Source organism: Suncus etruscus, chromosome 3 (assembly GCF_024139225.1).
Source record: "Suncus etruscus isolate mSunEtr1 chromosome 3, mSunEtr1.pri.cur, whole genome shotgun sequence".
Lineage (NCBI taxonomy): Eukaryota > Metazoa > Chordata > Mammalia > Eulipotyphla > Soricidae > Suncus > Suncus etruscus.
In genome coordinates, this window is record NC_064850.1 from 110,915,813 (window position 1) to 110,936,660 (window position 20,848).

Sequence of the window (20,848 nt, forward strand, 5' to 3'; positions counted from 1 at the left end):
ACTGGTTGCAAGGATTAAAGAAAAGAACAAACCACAATGCCCTGGCCAGGTTTCCTAGGGAGGGAAGAAAACAGCACATGCATGGAGCATTGTGAACAACTCAGGAGAGGTCTGGCTGTAACTTCCAACATCGAATGGTAGTAGTTAATTTTAGCAAAAACAAAGGCCCTTGAACAGATGGCTTTAGTCTGAAGCTAGCAGCAAAACACCTGGTGGGGACCATTTGATACAACTTACCAAAATAAAAAGCCTCATAAATCCTGGATATGGATAAATAATTTTCTACCTGTGGCCGTGTGCTTAAAGGTTGCTTATTTCCATTTGTTTTTCTCAATGTAAGGACTTGCTTTCTTCTCTGGTCACTGTGTGAAACTGATGACTTGATCCTCAATCTTGGATCAAACACAAACATCAGGGAGGGACAATACTAGGGCTTAGGTGCCTCCCCTGCACATGGCCAACCCCAGTTCACTCCCTCAGGTTCCTAGAACAGAGGGCAAGGAGTAATTCCTGAGCAGAGCCAAGAGTAAGCCCTGTACATTGGCAGGCGTGGCCTGAAAATAAGACAAATAAATAGGAAATATGGTCAGTCAGTCCCCAATTGTTTTCTGGTACTGAAATGTCCACAACTGCCCAACGCAGAGGATTTTTTTCACTTTTTACTTGGAGAATCCTGGCCTGCAATAAGAACCTATGGGCACTTCCTATCAACAAAAGCCAATGTTTCCCAAAGTGGTCCAGTTTCCCAATGGAGTCATTACTCTTCCAAAAATCTGATGCTAACACACTTTGACAATCAGACCAATTAGAGAAAGCTTTTTGTCAATTGTGGTCCTTAGCCGGATGGTTAATAGAGTATGCTTTTTATCTTCAACATAAAGAAACCCTTTTTTAATTATGTTGTCAGATGTAATTATAGAAAACTGAGGACAAATGAGATTATGGGATCTATCCTGAGGGGCAACTTAACACAACGAAGCTCTGTGTTCCAGCCCAGCAATAAGGTCAGCTGGAGAGGTGGCTTTTCCCTTGCTTTAATGAACCATATTGAGTTTTCAAACACGTCTTGATAAAAGCTACACTTACTCAGTGAAATCTGCTTATAGTAAGTGAAAAAAATCTCAACATTAAAAGCATGCTCCATTCTCATCCTAGTATATTTAAATATGACATATTATAAATATATAAAACAGGATAGAAAACTATCCTCACAATTTAACAGATATTAACATGTTGCTATACCTTGAACCTAATGCTTTTTATTTTCTCAAAATAAAACTTTAAAAATAGAGCTAACTTGTTTTCTATAATGAAATATAATTCCATTATTTCCTTATCCTTTTACCTATAAAGTAGTTCAAATGGTATTAATTCATCTTCCTGTACCTGTTCAAGTATTTAAAATTCAGGTTTTTTATCTTTATGTAAATGTTAAGCAAATATTTACATGTGGCATTATGTAACCTTTTTCTACTTTACTACCCACTTTTTCCCCCCTTTACCACCCACTTTTGGACATACTAAACTGCACATATGTGCAGGCAATTATATGTGATTTATTCTATTTTGAATACTGAGTAGTACTCAAATGATGATAAATAAACCCACTTATTTATCTTTCCCCTTAATGTACTTTTCATTCCTCAAATTCCTGTTCTGTTGAATATCTCTGGATATGCACCCTTGTAAACACCCTAAAAACACTTGGCATTGTGTTTGAAGTTAGCCATATTAATGAGAACAAAGTAGTATCTTATTGTGAGTTTAATATTCACTTCCCTGATGATAAAATAAAAAGGAACATATTTTATGTTAACTGGCTTTGTGTGTCTTCATGGGGCACTCTATTCATACTCCTTGTCAATTTTCTTTTCTTTTCTTTTTTTTTTTTTTTTTTGAGCCACACCCAGCGTTGCTCAGGGATTACTCCTGGCTGTCTGCTCAGAAATAGCTCCTGGCAGGCACGGGGGACCATATGGGACACTGGGATTTCGAACCAACCACCTTTGGTCCTGGATCAGCTGCTTGCAAGGCAAACGCCGCTGTGCTATCTCTCTGGGCCCAATTTTCTTTTTTTTAATAATAACTTTATTTAAGCACCATGAGTACAAACATGTTTGTAGTTGGGTTTCAGTTCTTTGTCAATTTTCTAAGCAGTTGCTTCACTGTTTTCTTATTTTTAGGACTTACAACTTAAAAAAAATATTTTAGCTAACATTCATTTGTCATTCTTGGTGTGATTTTTTCTATTGCAAAGATCTGCTACTCTATTATTGTCTTTAATCCTAGCTTTTGCTTTAACACTAATGCAAGGCCAACACCTTTCCCACAGTACTATCTTTGCTGACCTTCACATATTTTTATATGTATTCAGAATACCTCAGGATTGTGTTGCTTCTATGAAAGCTATCTTTCTTTTGTTGTTTCATTTTGGGGGTTGGGTTTTTTATTTTTTGGTATTTTTTAAATTGTCTTTGGCATACAGAACCATCTGGATATTTTGATCATCTCTTTAATATCTATGCTGGTTTTTTTTGACAAGAAAATAACCCAAAATAATTCAAATAAACCAAGACTCAAACCTTGGTAGAATTTATTCATAAAACTACTTCTATCCAGGATGTTACACATACTCAACTTTTCCTTCTCATTGCTGTTATTCCTTTTCTACATCCTACTGGATCTTCTTACTACACTTAGCATCTCCCAAATTTACCTATCTACCTAGATTAAATTTCTAGAAGAACACAAATATACTGTGTTCTTGCCCAAATTTCAAGAGCTCTCTAAATGCAGTAATCCTGACTAGCAGAATGATGCTTCCCCCACTCCTCCACCAGAAACAAAAATGATTCTTTTCATTCTACTTCTTCAAGCTGCAAACACATGAGGTAACATGTGGAAGAAAGGCTCTAGCAGAAATTCAATGGTTTCCAATCAGTGGATCTTTAAAGAGGAGTGGTTATCCTGGAGGATATAATAAAACTACTGCAGTCAAAAAGGGTAAAAGAGGGGAAAAGTAGAGGTATGAGGACAGGAGTCAAAACAGTACCAGACAGTGGACTGAAAACATGGAGGAAAGGGGCTGTTAGTCAAGAAATGTGGACAACCTTCTGAAGTTGGAAAAGACAAGGAAAGGATTCACCACAGAGCCTCCAGAAAGAGGCTCAGCTCTGTCAACATCTTGGGCCTGTGGGACTTCTTAGACTTTGTTAGAGACTACTACCAATAAGATAATAAATATGTGTAGTTTAAAACACACACAGTTTTGTTTTGTTTTATTTTTTTTTCCAGTTTGTTACAACTGCAGTAGAAAACTAATGCCAGCAATGTATTTGAGAAATGTTTGGAATCAGGGTAAGAAGTCCCATTTTTGCCCAGATCTTTCAAAACAGTTTATAAGATTCTAACATTGATAAATGACATTTCATGTGCTAGAACACATGAATAGAATTACTTCTTTACTTCCCATTTGACTATAAATCTTGGCACAATTTCTTCTATCAGTGGAAGAACTCAGAAGACATACATAGTATCCTGACTTTCTTAACAGAAATTCTATTTTCAAAGTTTTTACTCAAATATTGACTGCAAACTAAATAATACTGGCTCCTTATATAAAGTAAGTATTTAGCTGCATAAAATTATTGGTTTTGAACCTCAAAGAAAAATCCAGTATGTTACTTACTGGGATTACAATGACCACTTTGGGAAACCAGCTCTTTACTGTGCAAGACTGTTATAAAGCTATCAGGCATGAGCCTCCATAGCCACTCAGGGTCTCTATGACAACCGAACCAGTCACACATATACTTCAAAATGCCCCCAGCCAGGTCAGGACCGATCCACAAGGTGTTAATTAACAATAAAAATTCTTATGGTGACTTGCCTAGCTTGTTCCACTAAAACTCACTAATTGTCTTATTCTCTAGCAGAATCAGGACTATCAAAAGCAATTTAATTTATAAAGAAACATAATGAGGTGGTTTGGAAGAAAAAAATCACTGATAATGGAAATAAACTAGAAATATCCACTGAGTTGAAAAACAAAGTAACTGTTGCCCAACATTTCTGATAAACCAGAATAAACATTTAGAAATCTGTCATTGAAAGACAATACTAACACCAAAAAATAATCAGAGTCCTAAAGCATTTTGTTTTGTTTGGGAGCCATACCCAGCAGTGCTCAGGGCTGACTCCTGAGAGTTTTTGAGAGCACTCCTGATGGAGCATTGAGCATAATGTGTGGCTCTAGGGATCAAACCCAAGATGGCTGCATATATATGAAAAGTAGCCAGTTTTCCTTTTTTGGTTTTAGGGCCACACCCTGCGGCACTCGGGTTACTCTTGGCTCACTGCTCAGAAATCATTCCTGGCAGGTGCAGGAACTATATGGAATACCAGGATCAAACCTGAGTTGTCCCATGCAAGTCAAAAGCCCTATCTCCTGTACTATCACTCCAGCCTTATCCACTCTTTTTTTTAATTAACAAAAATATTGATTTGTTCCAATACCCATCCTTACACCAATTCCTGACAGCAATAACCCCATTTACCCTCCTACCCACCTCACCCCCAGCCTGCCACTAAAAGAGCCCCTTTTCTCATTCTCCTCTCCTCCATCACTCCCCACTTTTTTCCTTTTAAGCACTGTGATTGTAATATTGTTACTGAAGAGATATCATGCATGTCACTTTACCTCCTTTCAGACCAGTTCTTGTCCAGAGTGGCTATTTTCAACTACTATTGTCACACTGGTCCCCTCTATCCAAACTGCACTCCCTGTCCCTCTTCCACTTTGTGGCAAGCTTGTTTCTTGAGTGAGACTGGGCCTGGGCGAGTTCAACACCTGCAAAAGCTCTCCCATGTTATTTCTCACCACACCAATGATTAAAAACCAAACAGAGTTGAGTACTCCTTGCTATCTCAAATAGTAAATATGTATTTTTTAGATAAAGTCAGTGCTGTGGGTCTACAATTATGGTCATTATCTTGCTGAGAAACAAATTAATTTGGAGAGCCAGCTGTGTGAGGTCTCACCACATGCCATGATTCATTGGCTCAAAATCAACCTGCAAAGCTAATAACACAGAATGTGCATATTTGGCCAATCACTCAGGATATGCACTTAAAATAAATAAATAAACAAACAAACTAACTAAAACAGCTCCGACACTAACAAAAATGAACCAAGAAATGGAAACACATAAAGCTCCCTTTGCTGGCACTGCTCAACCTAAAAAGATCTCACCATAAATGCCTCAGGTCCAATGCAAAAGATTTTCCTTGAAACATCTTTGCTCTGAATGTTCTAGATACAACTCACTGAAAAGAAAGAAGCAAAAGTATGGAACAGGGGCTAAGTATGAATAGGGGCTAAGGCACTTGCTTGCCTTGCCTTCTGGCAACCCCAGTTTAATCCTGGGCATACATATGGTCCGCTGGGCACCACCAGAGGAAACCCTAAGCAGTGATGGGTGTGGCCCTCATACCCTCCAAGTTAAAGGGAAAAAAATGTTTAAATGATAGGAACAAAGACAGGAGAAGAGAAAAGGAGTAGGTGGGAAACAAGCGAAAGAGAAGAACTTACTGGACAAAAATAAGTGTTGTCCACAATGTGATGGGCCACCATGTTGTTCTCAGCCGAGAGAGACATGATAAAGAGCAAAGCATCTCGGGCCTGCTGCCCAACAGCCCCCTCTCGGTGAATGAAAGGAATCAGGAGGGAGAAGAGAAGGAAGTTGGCAGCCCCTTGGTCCTCGCTCGTGTGGAAGAAGAGTTCCAGAATGGAGGGATCTTTGGCAAGGATGGAGCAGAGCTGGTTAAGCAGGACAACCAGCTTCACCTCCACGTTGGGGGTGGTGGTCCCGGAGCACGAGCTCAGCAGCATCATTAGGGGCTTGAGAATGGGCTTGTGGTGCAGCAGAGGCTGATGTGACTGGGTGACCAGCATCTCATACATCTTCAGCTGCTCGATTTTCGTCTCATCAGTAAACTCCCGCCTCAGGCTCCACAGGAAGAGTTTCTCCATGATGTTCTCAGAGACCACGAACTCCAGAATTGGCCCCATGGCAGCATCCTTGGCTTGCTCTTCAATCAGCAGGAAGAGCATGTGCTCCACGTAATTCTGCACAGCACTGGCCTCATCAGGGGGGATGGAGCCGTGTTTTGCTTGTGTGTTTTTCAAGGGGTCATGCTTCTCTAAGATCTTCACAACCTGGAACCAAACCAAACACAGATCATGCAGCTGATACAGATCATCCTTACCAAGAGCAGCACCATTGCTTGTACCAAATCACTTCAGAAGATGGAGCCATGAGAGATAAACGTGAGAGTGAACATGTGTGTGTGTATGTGTCCTAAAATAAAATAAAGGAGCTAGCCTAGAGAAAGATCCCTGGTGATGCTCACTTATGATTGTTATGCATTTTGACAACCTAAGTGTCAAAGGCAGAGGAATGTTTATGAAAACTAAGCTACATACATTCTTGGGTCTGTTATTCCAAAGACTGTACAGCAAACTGAAAAACAGTAATATATTAGATGAAAAAGTCAGGTACTAGTGTCTAGTTAGATCCGTAATTATCAACTATGTCAAAAACGTGCAAAAACTAAAGTAAGCACGGAAAACTAGTATTTGGTTTTGTACTCAAGGTGATGATAGATTTTTAATTTTTTTCCTATACTGTCAAGAATGAAAGGTGTTTTGTTTTGTTTTGTTTTGTTTTTCATTTTAAAATACATCAAGTAAGCACAAGTCCTCATGTCTTCTAAAAAAGTTGATTTGGGAGTTCAGCTCAACTGATCTGGGCATTCAGGGGCTCCCAGTTGCTGAGAGAGCAACACCCTTTCCTGTATGCCTGGACAGACAACCTCTCTACTGACAAAGGCAGCAGGAGAAGTGTGAGCAGGACCTGAGGAGAGCAAGACACACCTCCAGAAGAAGCAGATGTTAAAACCGAAAAAACTAAGAGTATAAACTCTTTTTGTAAGCCAAGAAAAAAACCTGATTTAACCAATTACAAAACAAAACCCTATATTCAGAGTTTCTGTTCAGAGTGATGAGAAGTTTTAAAAAAGGGAGAATGTACAGATGAAGTTAATGTTGTTGAATTATACTCTTTAAAATGTTTAAAACGAAACATCCACACAGACCAGAAAGATACTATAGTGGGTAGAGCATTTATCTTGCATGTAGCTGAACCCAGGTTTGATCCCCATGTGGTCCGCTGAGCCAGCCAAGAGTGATTCCTGAGAGCAGAGCAAGGAGTAAGCCCTGGGCACAGCCAGACGTGTCTCAAAAACAAACAAAATTCTATAACAAAAAAAATATAACACTATATATTTTACCACCAAAGGAAATGGTTTATAGTCAGAGGGCCCTAGAGGTTCTTCCCAGAAACACTGCAGGAATCTGGTATCTCTCACCTCCTTATACTCATCTATACTGCACTGATACCTAGAATTAAATTTTAGACTTCTGCTTCCATTTTATTATGTGATTTAGAATTTTTGTGATAATTCTTCAACTGGCTTCCTTTAAAACTCATGTTCAGAGAGCACATTTTACAATAATTGAACACTGAATCCATGACTGTATTGGTTCCTTTCAGTCTTCTTTTTTAAATGAAATATGTTTGTATTGCATTGTGATTTACAAAGTTATTCATAGATAAATTTTAGACATACAATGTTTCAAGACCAATCCCACCATCAGTGTCAACCTCCCTCCACCAATACTCCCAGAGTCCATCCCATACCTCCCCTCCCCCCACGCAATTTGCCATCCTAACAGGCACTTTTTTAAGTTTGGCGAACAGTTTGGGTCTTATGATTCCATTGTTGTTGACTCCATGATTTGGATATTTAGTTCTGTCCTTCCTTAACACCACCGATGTACTGAATCCTGTTGGCCCCTATTACTTCACATCTGTCTTTCTCCACTCAACTTCTTTCCTTCTACTCACTATACTTCAGGACCAAGAGTGTTCTAGACAACTTTGAGTCTTTCTGAACAACCCACTACAGACTCAGTCTTCTACAACCTGAAAGTTTGCTCCTAGCCCAGTTCTACCACGCACATGCACTGCTATATGTCTTAGTTAGGTTACAGGACTTTTGCAAGTTACTGGGGATGTTGGCAAAGGTACAATGCTCTGTCAGCATGCATGAGCAATGAGGGAAATTTATTTCTAAGGGGAACGGCTACGTTTTTCTCCTGTCAGAAGCCAGGCAAACGAATCTTTAAAGACTAGGGAAGTATAGCCTTCTAGAATGTATAAATCTCAACAGAACCTGTGATCTCTATCAGCTTCATCATAAAATTAAGAATGTTGTCATATAGAGGAGAAAAATCACCCCAACACCCTTGAGCTGACATTAGGAAGTTTTTCTGTGAGCAACTACCCAGGAGATATAGGGCTCGAGGACTGGTGGTCCCAGAGTACCAACTAAATATCCCCTCTCCTTCTCTACATGTCAAACTCCAGAGTGTACACCCATTCCAGCCAACAAAATGCCCCCTCAACTCCTAGCAGATTGACAACCCACTGACAGAAACAGTGGGGCTTGCCCAGACAAGGATCTGAGAGTGAACACAATACCACAATTATCCAAGAGGGGGCTCCACCTCAACACAGCATGTTCTCTAGCTCGAAGCTCTTAGACTCCGCTTTGCAAAGAACAAATTAGCCACAGGCTTTATCAGTTCTGTAATTCCAAAGTCCACTTATAGCGTTTACTTATGAGAGCTTTCTGTGCGAAGAGGCCCTGGGGCAGAAGTGTAATTATAGTCATGTGTGCTCAGACTGCCCAAAACTTGGGACTGGGTCCTCTAACTGACAGTGGCATGAAATGAGTTCAACCTTTCTGGAAAACAAGGTGTGATGTATAAGGGAAGTTCTGAGTCTGTTCGTGATCTTTGACTTGTTCATCTCACTTTTGGGGAAGTCCTAAGGAAGGAAGCAACTCTATCCAAATTAGCTGCTCAAAAAATGTTCAGACAAGGGTCAGAGTGAGGTACAGCAGGTAGCACATTTGCCTTGCATGTGCCCAATCCCTGGCACCCCATACAGTTCCCTTGAGCACACAAAGAGTAATTCCTGAGTGCCCTAAGCGCAGAGCCAAGATTAACCCCTGAACACCGCTGAGTGTGGCCTGCCCCAAAAACAGTTCATACAGAGCAATCTTTCAATGAAAGGTTAAAATATCAATGACTCAGTCAAGTATAAGAAAATTATAATTCAGAGGTTATAACATCATAAAGTTATTTAAAATACTTAATCATATAATTTTGTGTAAATACAGTCATGAAATAATTTAAATTATACAGTAAAATCATGACAAATTGTGTATGATTAGAGTGTGAAGAGAAATGAGATTTTGTTATTGTTGTTGTTTTTTGTTTTTTGGGGGGGTCACACCTGTTGACACTCAGGGGTTACTCCTGGCTAGGTGCTCAGAAATCACTCCTGGCTTGGGGGGGACCATATGGGACGCCGGAGGGATTGAACCGCAGTCTGTCCTAGGCTAGCGCTGGCAAGGCAAACACCTTACCTCTAGTGCCACCTCGCCGGCCCCAAGAAATGAGATTTTTAAGGTAAGATCCTTTTCCTGTAAGCTGATCTAAGTTCATAATATAAAGAAAAGCACACAATGTAATTTTGTATTAATTAAAGAAAAATTAAATTAATTAATTTAATTTGTATTAAAGAAAGAACAAAAGCACTGAGTATGGGTAATTTATTATAGAGTCATCATATATCTGATTTATTATATATATAAGTTATTTAAGTTAGGGATTCTTAAAGTTTTCCCATTCACCTTTCCCTACCTCATTTCACTTGAGAAATTTTTACTGACCTGGGGTATATAGACAGAAATATGAAACAGGTTATTTCAATAAGACATTTACTGATAAACATAAAAGGATTTAATTTAAAGCAATACCACAGTCTGTAATGGGGTCATCATGCACCTTTTTAACATGCTGATGCCAGAATTACAATTTGTGTTAATGCAACCACATTCAAGTGAGAGCCACAGGTAGGAATTGATGACATCATATTAAAAATCTAAAAATGGAAATGGAGGGGGTCACAAAACTGAGGAGGTCAAAGCCTGAGTTGGCAGGCCCAAATCGAAGCCTATCAGTGGCTGGGGTACAGAACTAGAAGCCAAAAACTAATGACAAACAGCCAAGGGAGCTTGTGCAGAAGCCAGTCAATGCCTCCCTCCCTCCCTCCCATGCTTGGCTTCAGTCTTTTCTCTCTGAACCTCTCCCAGCCTTGGAGATGCAGCATATTGAACTACTCCCAGGTGGCCCTGCCTGATTCCAAGGTACTGTGCTCAAATAAATCAACATTTTATAAGCTGCTGTTCTGCTTTTCTCAGGTTCAGGCAATATCCTACAAGACTATTTACACAATCACCAGTTGCATTCTTTTCTTCTGAATTAATATTGGGGGAGGGATTCCCAAGCAATGCCCTGAACATCTGGGAACCTTCTCAGCAATATGCAGCTAACAGTGGCAGATTGTTCAATGTTTGGGCAGAATTTGGGGGTGCTACTCATACCTAGGGATGCACGGGAGCTCCAGGTCTACACTGGGAAGTGCTATGGGTGACATCAGGAATGGATCATGGGGCACTTTGAGCTATCTCCTAGGTCCCCTGAATTAAGCATCGTTTGTTCTACAGGCAGGGCTGGAAAGAAGGCAATTGACTGCATGTAGCTGACAGCACAATCCTGGCTGGTATCCCCAGCACTACACATGGTCCTTGAGGCCCCCTAGGAGCCACTTCAATGCAAAACACAGCCAGGAAGAGGCCCCTGAACACAATTGGGTGTGGCCAAACACACACACACACACACACACACACACACACGCACGCACGCACGCGCGCTCGCCCCAATAAATCATTTTTAGAAATAAAATTGACTTGAAAATAAAACTACTTTTGTCTTCTACTCTCTACTCTGAAAAACAAAAAGAACTAAGATTTTTATACTGAATGCAAACCATTTATTAGATTTTATTCTGTACATTTGCGGGGAGTGGGGCTTAGAGGCCAAGGCCATAACCAGTGTTACTCAGGAGCTATTCCTAGCTTGGAAATGACCCTTGGTCATTTATGGTCGGGGACCATAAACCAGGCAAGGGACTGAACTGGTATTGGTAGAAAGCAGGGCCCTGTACTGGCCCTGTAATGGCCAGAGAAATGAGAGATAAGAGCTAGAGTCAGAAGCCTAGGTAGTGATCCCGAATAGAGCGGACGTGCCCAGCTGCCTCACGGCCTGGAAGATGGGTGTGATACAACCACTGCCTGTGAGTCATGGAATACACATAGATCAGCAAAGTGCTGATTACCTCTGTGTTGCCACCATCCCTAACCCTCATTCTCTAGCTGTCAAAACTGTCCCAAGCCACCTCCCATTTCTCCCAGGCAGACACACCCATGACCTGCTTTTAAAGTAAAATCTGGGGGATCAGCCCTCAGTGTCCTGCTTGCCACCCCCATAAAGCTGCTGGAAGGAGATCAGTTTGCAATGACAGGCCCAAGAATCGCAAATCTGAAGGCATAAGGGTGCAGGCCCTGTGGCTCAGCTTTCTTGCAATTTCTGAAGAGGGATTCCTAATGCGACTGACCGGGCTTTGCCTTGTTTCTCTCCTTTGCAGCGACTGCTTCTCATGTTACTATCCAACTCCAATTACCCTGCTCTCAGATATCTGTGCTGCCTGATTGTACCTACTTATCTATCAGCTTTGACTTTCTGGTCCTGTGGGTTTAGGATTGTGCTACTCACCTCCAGAGCCTGGCTCATTCCTGCCATTCCCTCTATTTGAGAGTCTCAGTCTCCCTTGGCTTTCCAGGCCCAAATTCTTTCTACCTGAATACTCTTCTCCATGGGCATTCAATTCAGGAAGCAAATAAAAATACAGTTAAGGGGGCAAGAGGAAGAGGTGGAGGAAACCAAGTAGGAAAGAGAGTGAAAACAAGTAAAATCCACTTTGCTAATGCTTTTTCTTTATTTATCTACACCTTGAGAGGCAGAAAGTAGCATTGAATAAACACCAACTAATCCTTGATATAAAACCTATGCTCTTAAGTAAACCAACTGAGATAGAAGTAGCATAGTAAATGTTTCATTGATCACAGTGAGGCATTTGCTGATCTAAAAATTTGAACAAATACAGGCTGGGATAATATGTACATGTGACTTCTGAGACTGGATCACAAACGAATCCACATGGAAATGACAGTCATCCTATAAAGAAACAATGCAAACAATCAATACTTGGGACCAGGACCTACACATTCTATACTAATGCATGTGACTATGTTTTAATCTAACTTCAAAGTCACTTGATTTATAATTCTGGGAATTACAGCAGCTGAGTAGGAGAAGCAAACAGCATTTCACTGGAAAGAAATCAACCAGCCCTGCAGATTGAAGGGTTACCAACTGCTCCTGAATGTTAACGATGGCCCTGGCCACCAGTAGTCTGTCGAATTCAACAAAAACTCCCAATTATCAAAGCTTTCAGAATGAAAGAGCTCCCTAAATGGAGTGCTACTGGATTCCTCTTCAAGACAAACACCAGAATTTCTGTTGAGAAGTTGGCTTCCACTTTCTCTGAACATTGTTCTGTTTTATACAGAAGCATGTATCAGCAGGTGACAACTTGGGCCTCTTTGGCCAAAGCCTAGTCACCATAAGAGAGTCACAGGAATATCCCTATTTTTTGGTCATTTAAAGTGGCATTATGGCAAAAGAACATAACTGAGCAACATTTTCCATCATCCAGAAGAGTAATACTTCATGATCTTCAGCCAAATTTTACAGAATGTTCCTAATAATTTTACAACCATAATGAGTACCCAGCCAGTCCTTGCTTAGTACTTCACACTTTTATCTTTCATGGCTTTGTATTTCATCCTTGCACCTGTTCTCCAGGGAGCCCTTTTCTGAGGTGTTTCTCAGACAAAGTTAACAGCCTAACATAGGAGCCCCTGCAGAGTTGGGGAATGTCTGCTCTAGTCCTTTACTGCAGAGACACACCTAATAATAACACACCTAGGACAAAATGAGAGCATGCAGAGCTGCTCATCTTCTTGGCACCAACCAGAGCTTGGGAACTACTGCAATACAAGAAGCCTGGGTGTGGGGGTGTCCCTGTCATTAAAATATCCTTATATACTTAAGTCTGAATTTAGGCAGAAAGAAGAGCAGAGATAGGCCATAGCCAGTGGGCACCACACAGGATGGGTGGCAAAAACACCCTGAATGCTATTTTTTTCTAGAGACTGAGAAACAAGAGGGAAAAACGGCCATCCTGTCCAGACACCATGAAAAGTCTAATTAGGAACAACCCAGACCTGGATTGTGGGTCTACTGCTTTGGCAATTTACAACACAAGATCATCCAGGGGGAGCAGAAGGACAGGCCGCGGTTCTTCCTGCAGCCCAGGCTCACCAGCACCAACTACTCCTGAAAGTCCACCCAGCACTGAGATGCTGTGTCCAGGGTCAATGAAGCCTCTACCCCATGACCAGCCAGAAGCAAAGGACCTGCAGGCTCAGAGGGCAGGCCTGCTCTGACGGACAAAGTTGGGGGCCTAAGGGAAAATAGAACACCTCCGCCATCAAAGTCAGCTTCTAAACTGAGGGCCACAGAAGTTGTTTAACACAGTCTGTCCACAGGTGAAGTTACTGGATATAATCCTGACAGAGAAGGACACTGGCTACCATAGACTCTGTCCCATAGCTTCCCCTTCATGTACCTGCTAGCTGGAAGACACTCCAAGAAATGAAGCTTGGTTGTCCACTTCTGATGAACCCTTATTTCCTACCAGTTTACAAGCTTCCTCGGGTGACTTTAGGAAAAATCAGCTGCTCTGGTCATATGTCATAGGGACTTACATCAGATTTTAGCTTGTTTCCCAACAACTCTACAATTGCTCACCACACTCCAGCCTGTTCTAATAATATAGTACTAATATAGACAACTTTAAAAACCAAAATAAATAGCATTTATCCCTACCAAACTCAGGGTTTCCTCCTTACCTGTTACACAGTGTATGTTTCTCCCTTGCCCTAACCTGTTCTCGCACTTTGTCAACCACTCAAAAATGTCAGCATTGATCATTTGTGCCTAATACTCTTTTATATGGAGGGTGTGCATTCTGGCAATATTCAAGGCCTACTCCTGGCTCTGTCCTCAGGAGCCACTCCCAGCAGGACTCAGGAAATCATATATGGTATTGGGGATTAACCTTGGGACAGCTGGGTCAGTAGAATGCAAGACAAGCACTTTACCTTCTTTACTCTCTTCCTAACCCAGTACTCCTTTAAAAATGTTTCTTTTCTGGGGCTAAAGAGATTGTACAGTAGGATAGTACAGTGCCTTGCAGGTGCCAACCTAGGTTCTACCCCCAGTCTCTCATTTGGTTACCGAACACCTCCCAAGAGTGAACTTAGAAGTTCAGAGACAAAAGTAAGCTCTGAGCACAGCCAGGTGTGGCCCTCACTCACACACACACACACACACACACACACACACACACACACACACACACTACCATCAATACCTTCTTTTCTCAGTGAAGCTAGAAAAATCTCACTTTCTCCATTTCTTTGACCATATGTCTCAACAATTATACTTTTCCTGACTATATTCCTATGACCATGATTATTCATTTTGCTAAGTATGCACCTTGACTGAATTTGCTTTATATTCTTTGTATGGCCTAGACATTCTCTGCCTCATCCAGAATGATGACAGTGAATACCTCTCAAGTTTAGGGACAGTGAAACTCTATTTAATAAGTAACTAGCACCTACATAAATTTCTCCAAACGTTTTCGTTCATAAATGTAGTAGAAAGACTCTCGAGAGCCTTGGAAAAGAGAAAAGTAGTATTTTTCAATTTATGTAAAAGAAAAGTCATGCCTGAAGTTGTAAGAAACTTTCACAAAGTTTAAGAAATATCCTCCAAGATAGTCCCCACTGTAAGAAAGGAGGTAAAAAACACAGTTCTCCTGGCAAAGTTATCCTTATCCTCAACTCAAAATCTTGCAGCACTAAAAGGAGGGTACTACGGTTCCAATCCTCTCAAATGTCTGATCATGTTGAAGTTGTTCTTCATGGTATGGAAATGAGCAGTGTGATTCAGGGATGGGTATATATTCCTTCACCAATGTAAAAGAGTACACCGATGTATCCTGGATTGAGGTACACTTAACAATACCCCACAGCTTTGGAGAAAGCATGCCTCGGACAGATGACCCAACCCCAGAAAATCAAGAGCCTATTCCCAAATACTAATTAGATCACATCCAGTTTGAAGAGTAGTACAGAAGACTAACTGGGTCACAGCAGTTACTCAGGCAGAAATAGTCACAATCCCAGGTACCACACACAAACAAAACAACAACTGAAGCAAAGTATTTGTAAAGCAAATGATAGATTCCTTCATCCAACTCTAACAGCTGAGGCTGAAAAAGTTCTTACTATCAAATACCTTATTGTGCACTCCTACCAGTTAAAACACTGAATCATAAAATGCACACAATACTAAACAATATAGTATGCACAATATAAATACAAAATGGGATATTTTGAAATGAAAAATAAAAATAGCCTTTCTCATTAACTCTTTCCACACAGAATGGGCTCTGACATATATTCTTCAAGGTTTAGTCACTACCTTAAAATATGTTTAAGTACAAAACCAAAGGTAATTACTGTTTTGGGAAAACTTCTGAAGTGTCTTCTTCCTTTGGCTAAAGCAGATGTTACCCTTAATATTCAGAGAAAACCCACAAGTTGGGGCCAAAGAGAGGTAAAGCGTTTGCCTTGCATGCAGAAGGACAGTGGTTTGAATCCCGGCATTCCATATGGTTCTCTGATCCTGCCAGGAGCGATTTCTGAGTGTAGAGCCAGGAGTAGCCCCTGAGCACTGCCCGGTGTGACCCCTTTCCCTCCCCCCCCCCAAAAATAAAGAAAACCCACAAGTTTCTAACAGTCAAATGTCAGGGATCAAAAAAAAAAAAAAGAAAATACATATTTAAAAAACCTGGAAACTGGGGGCTGGAGTGATAGTGCAGCTGGTAGGGTGTTTGTCTTGCACATGGGCAACCTGGGTTTGATTCCTGGTATTCCATATAGTCCCCCAAGCCCAGCAGGTATAATTTCCGAAAATAAAGCCAGGAGTAATCCCCTGAGCATTGTTGTATGTACCCCCAAATCAAAAACAAATGAAAAAGAACTGAGAGTTTACCTTGGACAGTGGCAAGAGGCTACACAATACAAATGAGCCCAGGAAGAAGTGATGCCAGTTTGATCCAAACTGTATTTCCTGTAATTGCCCTGATTTACTGGCTTAGTGCTCTAACCCAGGCATTGTTTCCGGCCTCAGGAAGGAACTGGGTAGTCATTAAGAAACTGTCACAAGAAGAACCATTTACTGGCTCACCTGGGGAGCATAATGTTGGATACGTAGTAAAGAAAACCAATTTTATTTTACTGCTTGGAAACTCCCTGAGGAAGGGAACGAGATGGTAAATTTTCCAAATATTCAACCCTAATTATCCATATGAACAGAAGTCAAATCAAACAAGATGTAAAAATAAAGGTTTCTAACCATCTTTGTAATAAATTCAGATACCACTGCCAGGCATCATCTTTCTTTAAGTGGTACAGACACCATCAGTGGGAGAAAAGGAAAAGCATTCAGGTGGGTATAAAGGCCACAGAATCATGGGCCCAGGTCTCAGACACTTGCTTAGACACTGAGGCACAACATAACTTCCAGCAAGATCTTTAACCTCCATGATTTCCCATTCCCTAAACTGCAAATTGAGGCAACTGGTGGGTTTGTGGAAATTAAAAATAGAAGGCAATTGGAGTACTCAGCACAGCACTTGGTAAATATTTCATGACTGTGTAAGCTAGCATGGTCAGTGTAAAGACTGGGAAATCAGGGAGGAGGAAATGAAAGAGGATATAATCAGAGTCAAGTATGCTGCAAAGTGATACCAAAGTCACTTGGAAGCCAACTGCTGTTCCTCTAAAAATATCATAAGAACAGACATTCCCTGCCTTTGTGAAAACCATGACTTTTAACCAGGTGTCTAGTCTAGGAAAGCAAGAGAGATACTCTGTCCTCTCTGGGAGGACAGACTTTTTCCTCACTGTTTCTGGAAAACCAATCTGCCTGTCACTGAGGTCAAAAGCCCCAGTTGATCGTGAGGGTGATTTCAAGGGCCATGAGGACCAGCGAAGAAAGTGACTCATACATTACCTGTGTCCAGTGGTTCTTAAAAACAATCATGCATGTTTCTGGGTCAACTCCCTGCAGGCTGACAGCCTGCTGGAGTTTGCCTTCTGTCACCACCGATGACATCATAAACCTTCATCAATTAGTGCCTCTAAGTCATATTTCATAGTCCCAGAAATTTGGCAAGCAGTCATGAACTCTCATTCTCACATCAGAAATGGGACATCATCTTGCTTCACTGGCACTTCTCAAAATCTGTAATGACAAGAGTGACAGCAAAAAAATATAACTCATTACGTTCTTGTATGAGAGAGAACAGTAATAATGGCAAATCTAAATCAAAGCATGAACACTCAATGCAAAAGACAAGATGCAAAACATATGTTCCTATTCACTCTAAAGGTCCCCTTCTTTTCTTCCATCCTGCTACCAAAAGTACCAAATAACTATGTTACCAAAGCTACATGTGTAAATTAAATACATGTTTATTCTTATTCTTGTTATAGACCACAGACCCCATAGATAATAATTATCAAACATTCTACTTCTTGGAGAATTACAAATTTCTGGAAGGCAATCAGGACATTGGTAGAGGGATGCTGACACTGGTTGGTGGGGTTGGTATGAAATATTTTATGCCTGAAACTTCATCATGAGTAACTGTAAATCCAGTTAATTAAAAAATCCACTTAATAAAAAACTTTGTAAAAATAAAATAACTTTGTAAATCCAGTTAATAAAAAAAATCCACTTAATAAAAAAAAAAGTCAATTGGGGGCCGGAGGTAAGGTGTTTGCCTTTCATGCAGAAGGTCGGTAGTTCGAATCCCGGCATCCTATATGGTCTCCTGAGTCTGCCAGGAGCGATTTCTGAGTGAAGAGCCAGGAGTAACCCCTGAGAACTTCTGGGTGTAACCCCAAAACAAAACAAAAACAAAAAGACAAAAATAGGAGCAAAGAGAAAGACTATTGGAAAGACTATACCCATCACATTGAACTATCTTTTATTACTGAAAATGGTGAATTCCTGTAAAATCACCCATATGCTGCTGTATCTCTAAGCCCAGGTCAGTGAGTCTGAATCAGGGTCACACAAGAAATAATCCAGACCAGGCTGAGGGTAAAACACATATAATCTGGCAGTCTTCTACCTAGTATGGCTCCCCTGCTGCCTGCCAGAACTACGTTTTTATTGAGTATAGGGACAACCCCTGGGTGGGCAGTAAATACACCCAGGTTTACAAGTAAGTCCATCTCTGAGGGTAAATCCAAGTCATAAACAAACATACAAAGAAACCAGGGATGATCTTTGTTTAGAGTAAAATAAGGCCCTTCACAGACTAGCATGTTGTAGCTGTCCATGGTGGGGTGGCCCCATGACACAGCCTGTGTCCCCTCATGTCCTGTCACCACTATTACCTCTGGGATCTGAGTGCTGCCTGCATTTTCATATCACCATTTCTGGGCCAATCCTCAGAGACCACATTTCTGTGTGCTATGAAAATGTCCATAGGTTGTGAGTTGACTCCACAGGTTGGAAAGGCAGAAGCCAAGTCTGCTTCCAGATCTGGGACAGTGGGTCCTCTTCCAGAGTTGGAAGGGAAATAGACCAGAGCCAGTGGCCTTTAATTCCAAAATAGAAATATGTTCCTACAATCCCTTTAGTGAGTCTGCCAAGGAACCTCACATGCAAGCTCTTTAGAGGACGAGAATAGGGGCCATGAGGCTAGCTACCTCAGCCAAGGTCACACACTGGTAAGTAGGTTTTGATAGAAATAGAAAATGAGTCCCTTGACTCCCAGGACAGTGTTCTTTCTAGAAAACAATCCTCTTCTTTCTCCTGGCACAAATCCCTGGCCCTGCTCCCTCAGGGACTTTGTATCTTCCCAAAGAAAAGTGCATCTTACTTGGTTGATTCTTATCCAATCCTACTTCTGAAGCAGATGCCTGAACTAGCTAAATGTGTCACAGCACAGAAAGTCACAAAGAAACTCTGTCGTGAAAGAAAACATAGAGTGTCAGGGTGAGTTAAGCAGCCACAACTGAGAAGGGAAAACCAAGCCAGAAGAACACACAAATGAAACCACTATCTTATACACCCAGAGGCCAAAGATTTGGGTATTTCCATTGTTCCTCTGGAGTCATTGGAGGACGAATATAGCAATAACGTGTCCCTGAGAAAATGCAACTGAAAGAAAGAGCAGGCTTCATATATATCAGAGATGTAAAAGGGCAGAAAGGTTTGCAATAACCATTGCATTTTCCTATTACCAGTCTTCACTTGTTTTTCCCCCTATATCCCAAGTTTTGTTTTTAATTCTCAAATCACAGCTAGAAGTCTCAAAATAAAAAAAAAAACTGAGAAAGGCAAAACAAAGCAAAGTCATGAGTAGCAGTGTGAGTATGTATGCATATGTGAGTGTGTGTCCATGTGTGCATATGTGCAGCCTGGGAGAGCGATCAGCTTCTCTCTGTTCTCTTCTCAAGCATCAGGAGCTGGAAAATGGGAGCAACCCACCTATGCACAGATTCACGTTTCATACCCAAGGGATAGTGTTCCAACTCTGACAAGTCATATTTTTAATTTCTAAATCATCACTAACCAAAAAAAATATTCTGGAGGGTTATTTTTCACAAGACTAGTTGCCTGTGGTTTGGCAGTGTGTTTTCTTGGTATGGGTTGGAGAGAAAAATGTGTTACCAAAATACATGCAGAGAAAACTACTATTTCGGCAGATTCTGCACTGGCTTGGTTGGTCATTACCAGAACACATTATTAATGCAAACCATAAAGCATATTCTCAATATTAGTTATAAAATAATTTCCAGTCATAAGGCAAGAGAAATTGGATTCAGAAATACTGGAAATATGGGACCTGAGAGATAGTATAGTAAGTAGGTTCAATTCCTACAATAGTCTCCTATGGTTCCCAAACACTGCCAGGAGTGACCCCTAAGTGTAGAGCCTGGAGTACACCCTCAACACAGTTAGGTGTGGCCCCCAAAATAAAAAAGAAATAAAAAAAACGAATCATTGGAGACATGACCTACAGATGTATCAAGTGGCAGAGCGGACCCCTCCCATGTGCAAGGCCCTGGGTTAAATTCCCAGCAGCTCCTGCCCAGCCAACCTCTTGGCTGAGATCTTTCAATAGCATTCCCAGGCTCCCCAAATACTACCAGGTGTGGACCCTTTAGGAAAATGAAAAGACATTTTCTAACACCATACATAAGCATTATGCATAAATATCTATTATAAATATCTGCATAAACATATACAAAAATCTCATATTTGACTATAAAAAGAGAAAAGCATATGCTTCCATATCATAAAATTATGAAATAGTTCATACAATGCTAAAAGCTTAGATCCCAGTCCTCTAACTCAAGTTTCTATCCAACATAAAGATTTCTTTCTCTTCATTTCCACATAGACACCTTGTTGCAAAATGTTTTTTGCTACAGTTCTTTTTTTTTTTTGTTTTTTGCTTTTTGTTTTTTGCTTTTTGGTGTTTGGGTCACACCAGGCAGTGCTCAGGGATTACTCCTGACTCTACGCTTGGAAATC

At 40.8% G+C, this 20,848-nt stretch overlaps 1 protein-coding gene across 1 annotated transcript in view; it reads right to left on the minus strand.

Moving 5' to 3' along the window:
* FHIP1A (FHF complex subunit HOOK interacting protein 1A) overlaps positions 1–17,533 on the minus strand; it is a 90,410-nt gene extending 72,877 nt beyond the window's left edge. The window contains exons 1-2 of the mRNA XM_049770192.1: positions 17,306–17,533; positions 5,591–6,217 (exon numbers count right to left, since the gene is read on the minus strand). Coding sequence (XP_049626149.1) covers positions 5,591–6,217; positions 17,306–17,410 — 732 coding nt within the window. The 5' untranslated portion in view covers positions 17,411–17,533. The remainder of the gene's footprint in view (positions 1–5,590; positions 6,218–17,305) is intronic.
* Positions 17,534–20,848: the final 3,315 nt, after the last annotated feature.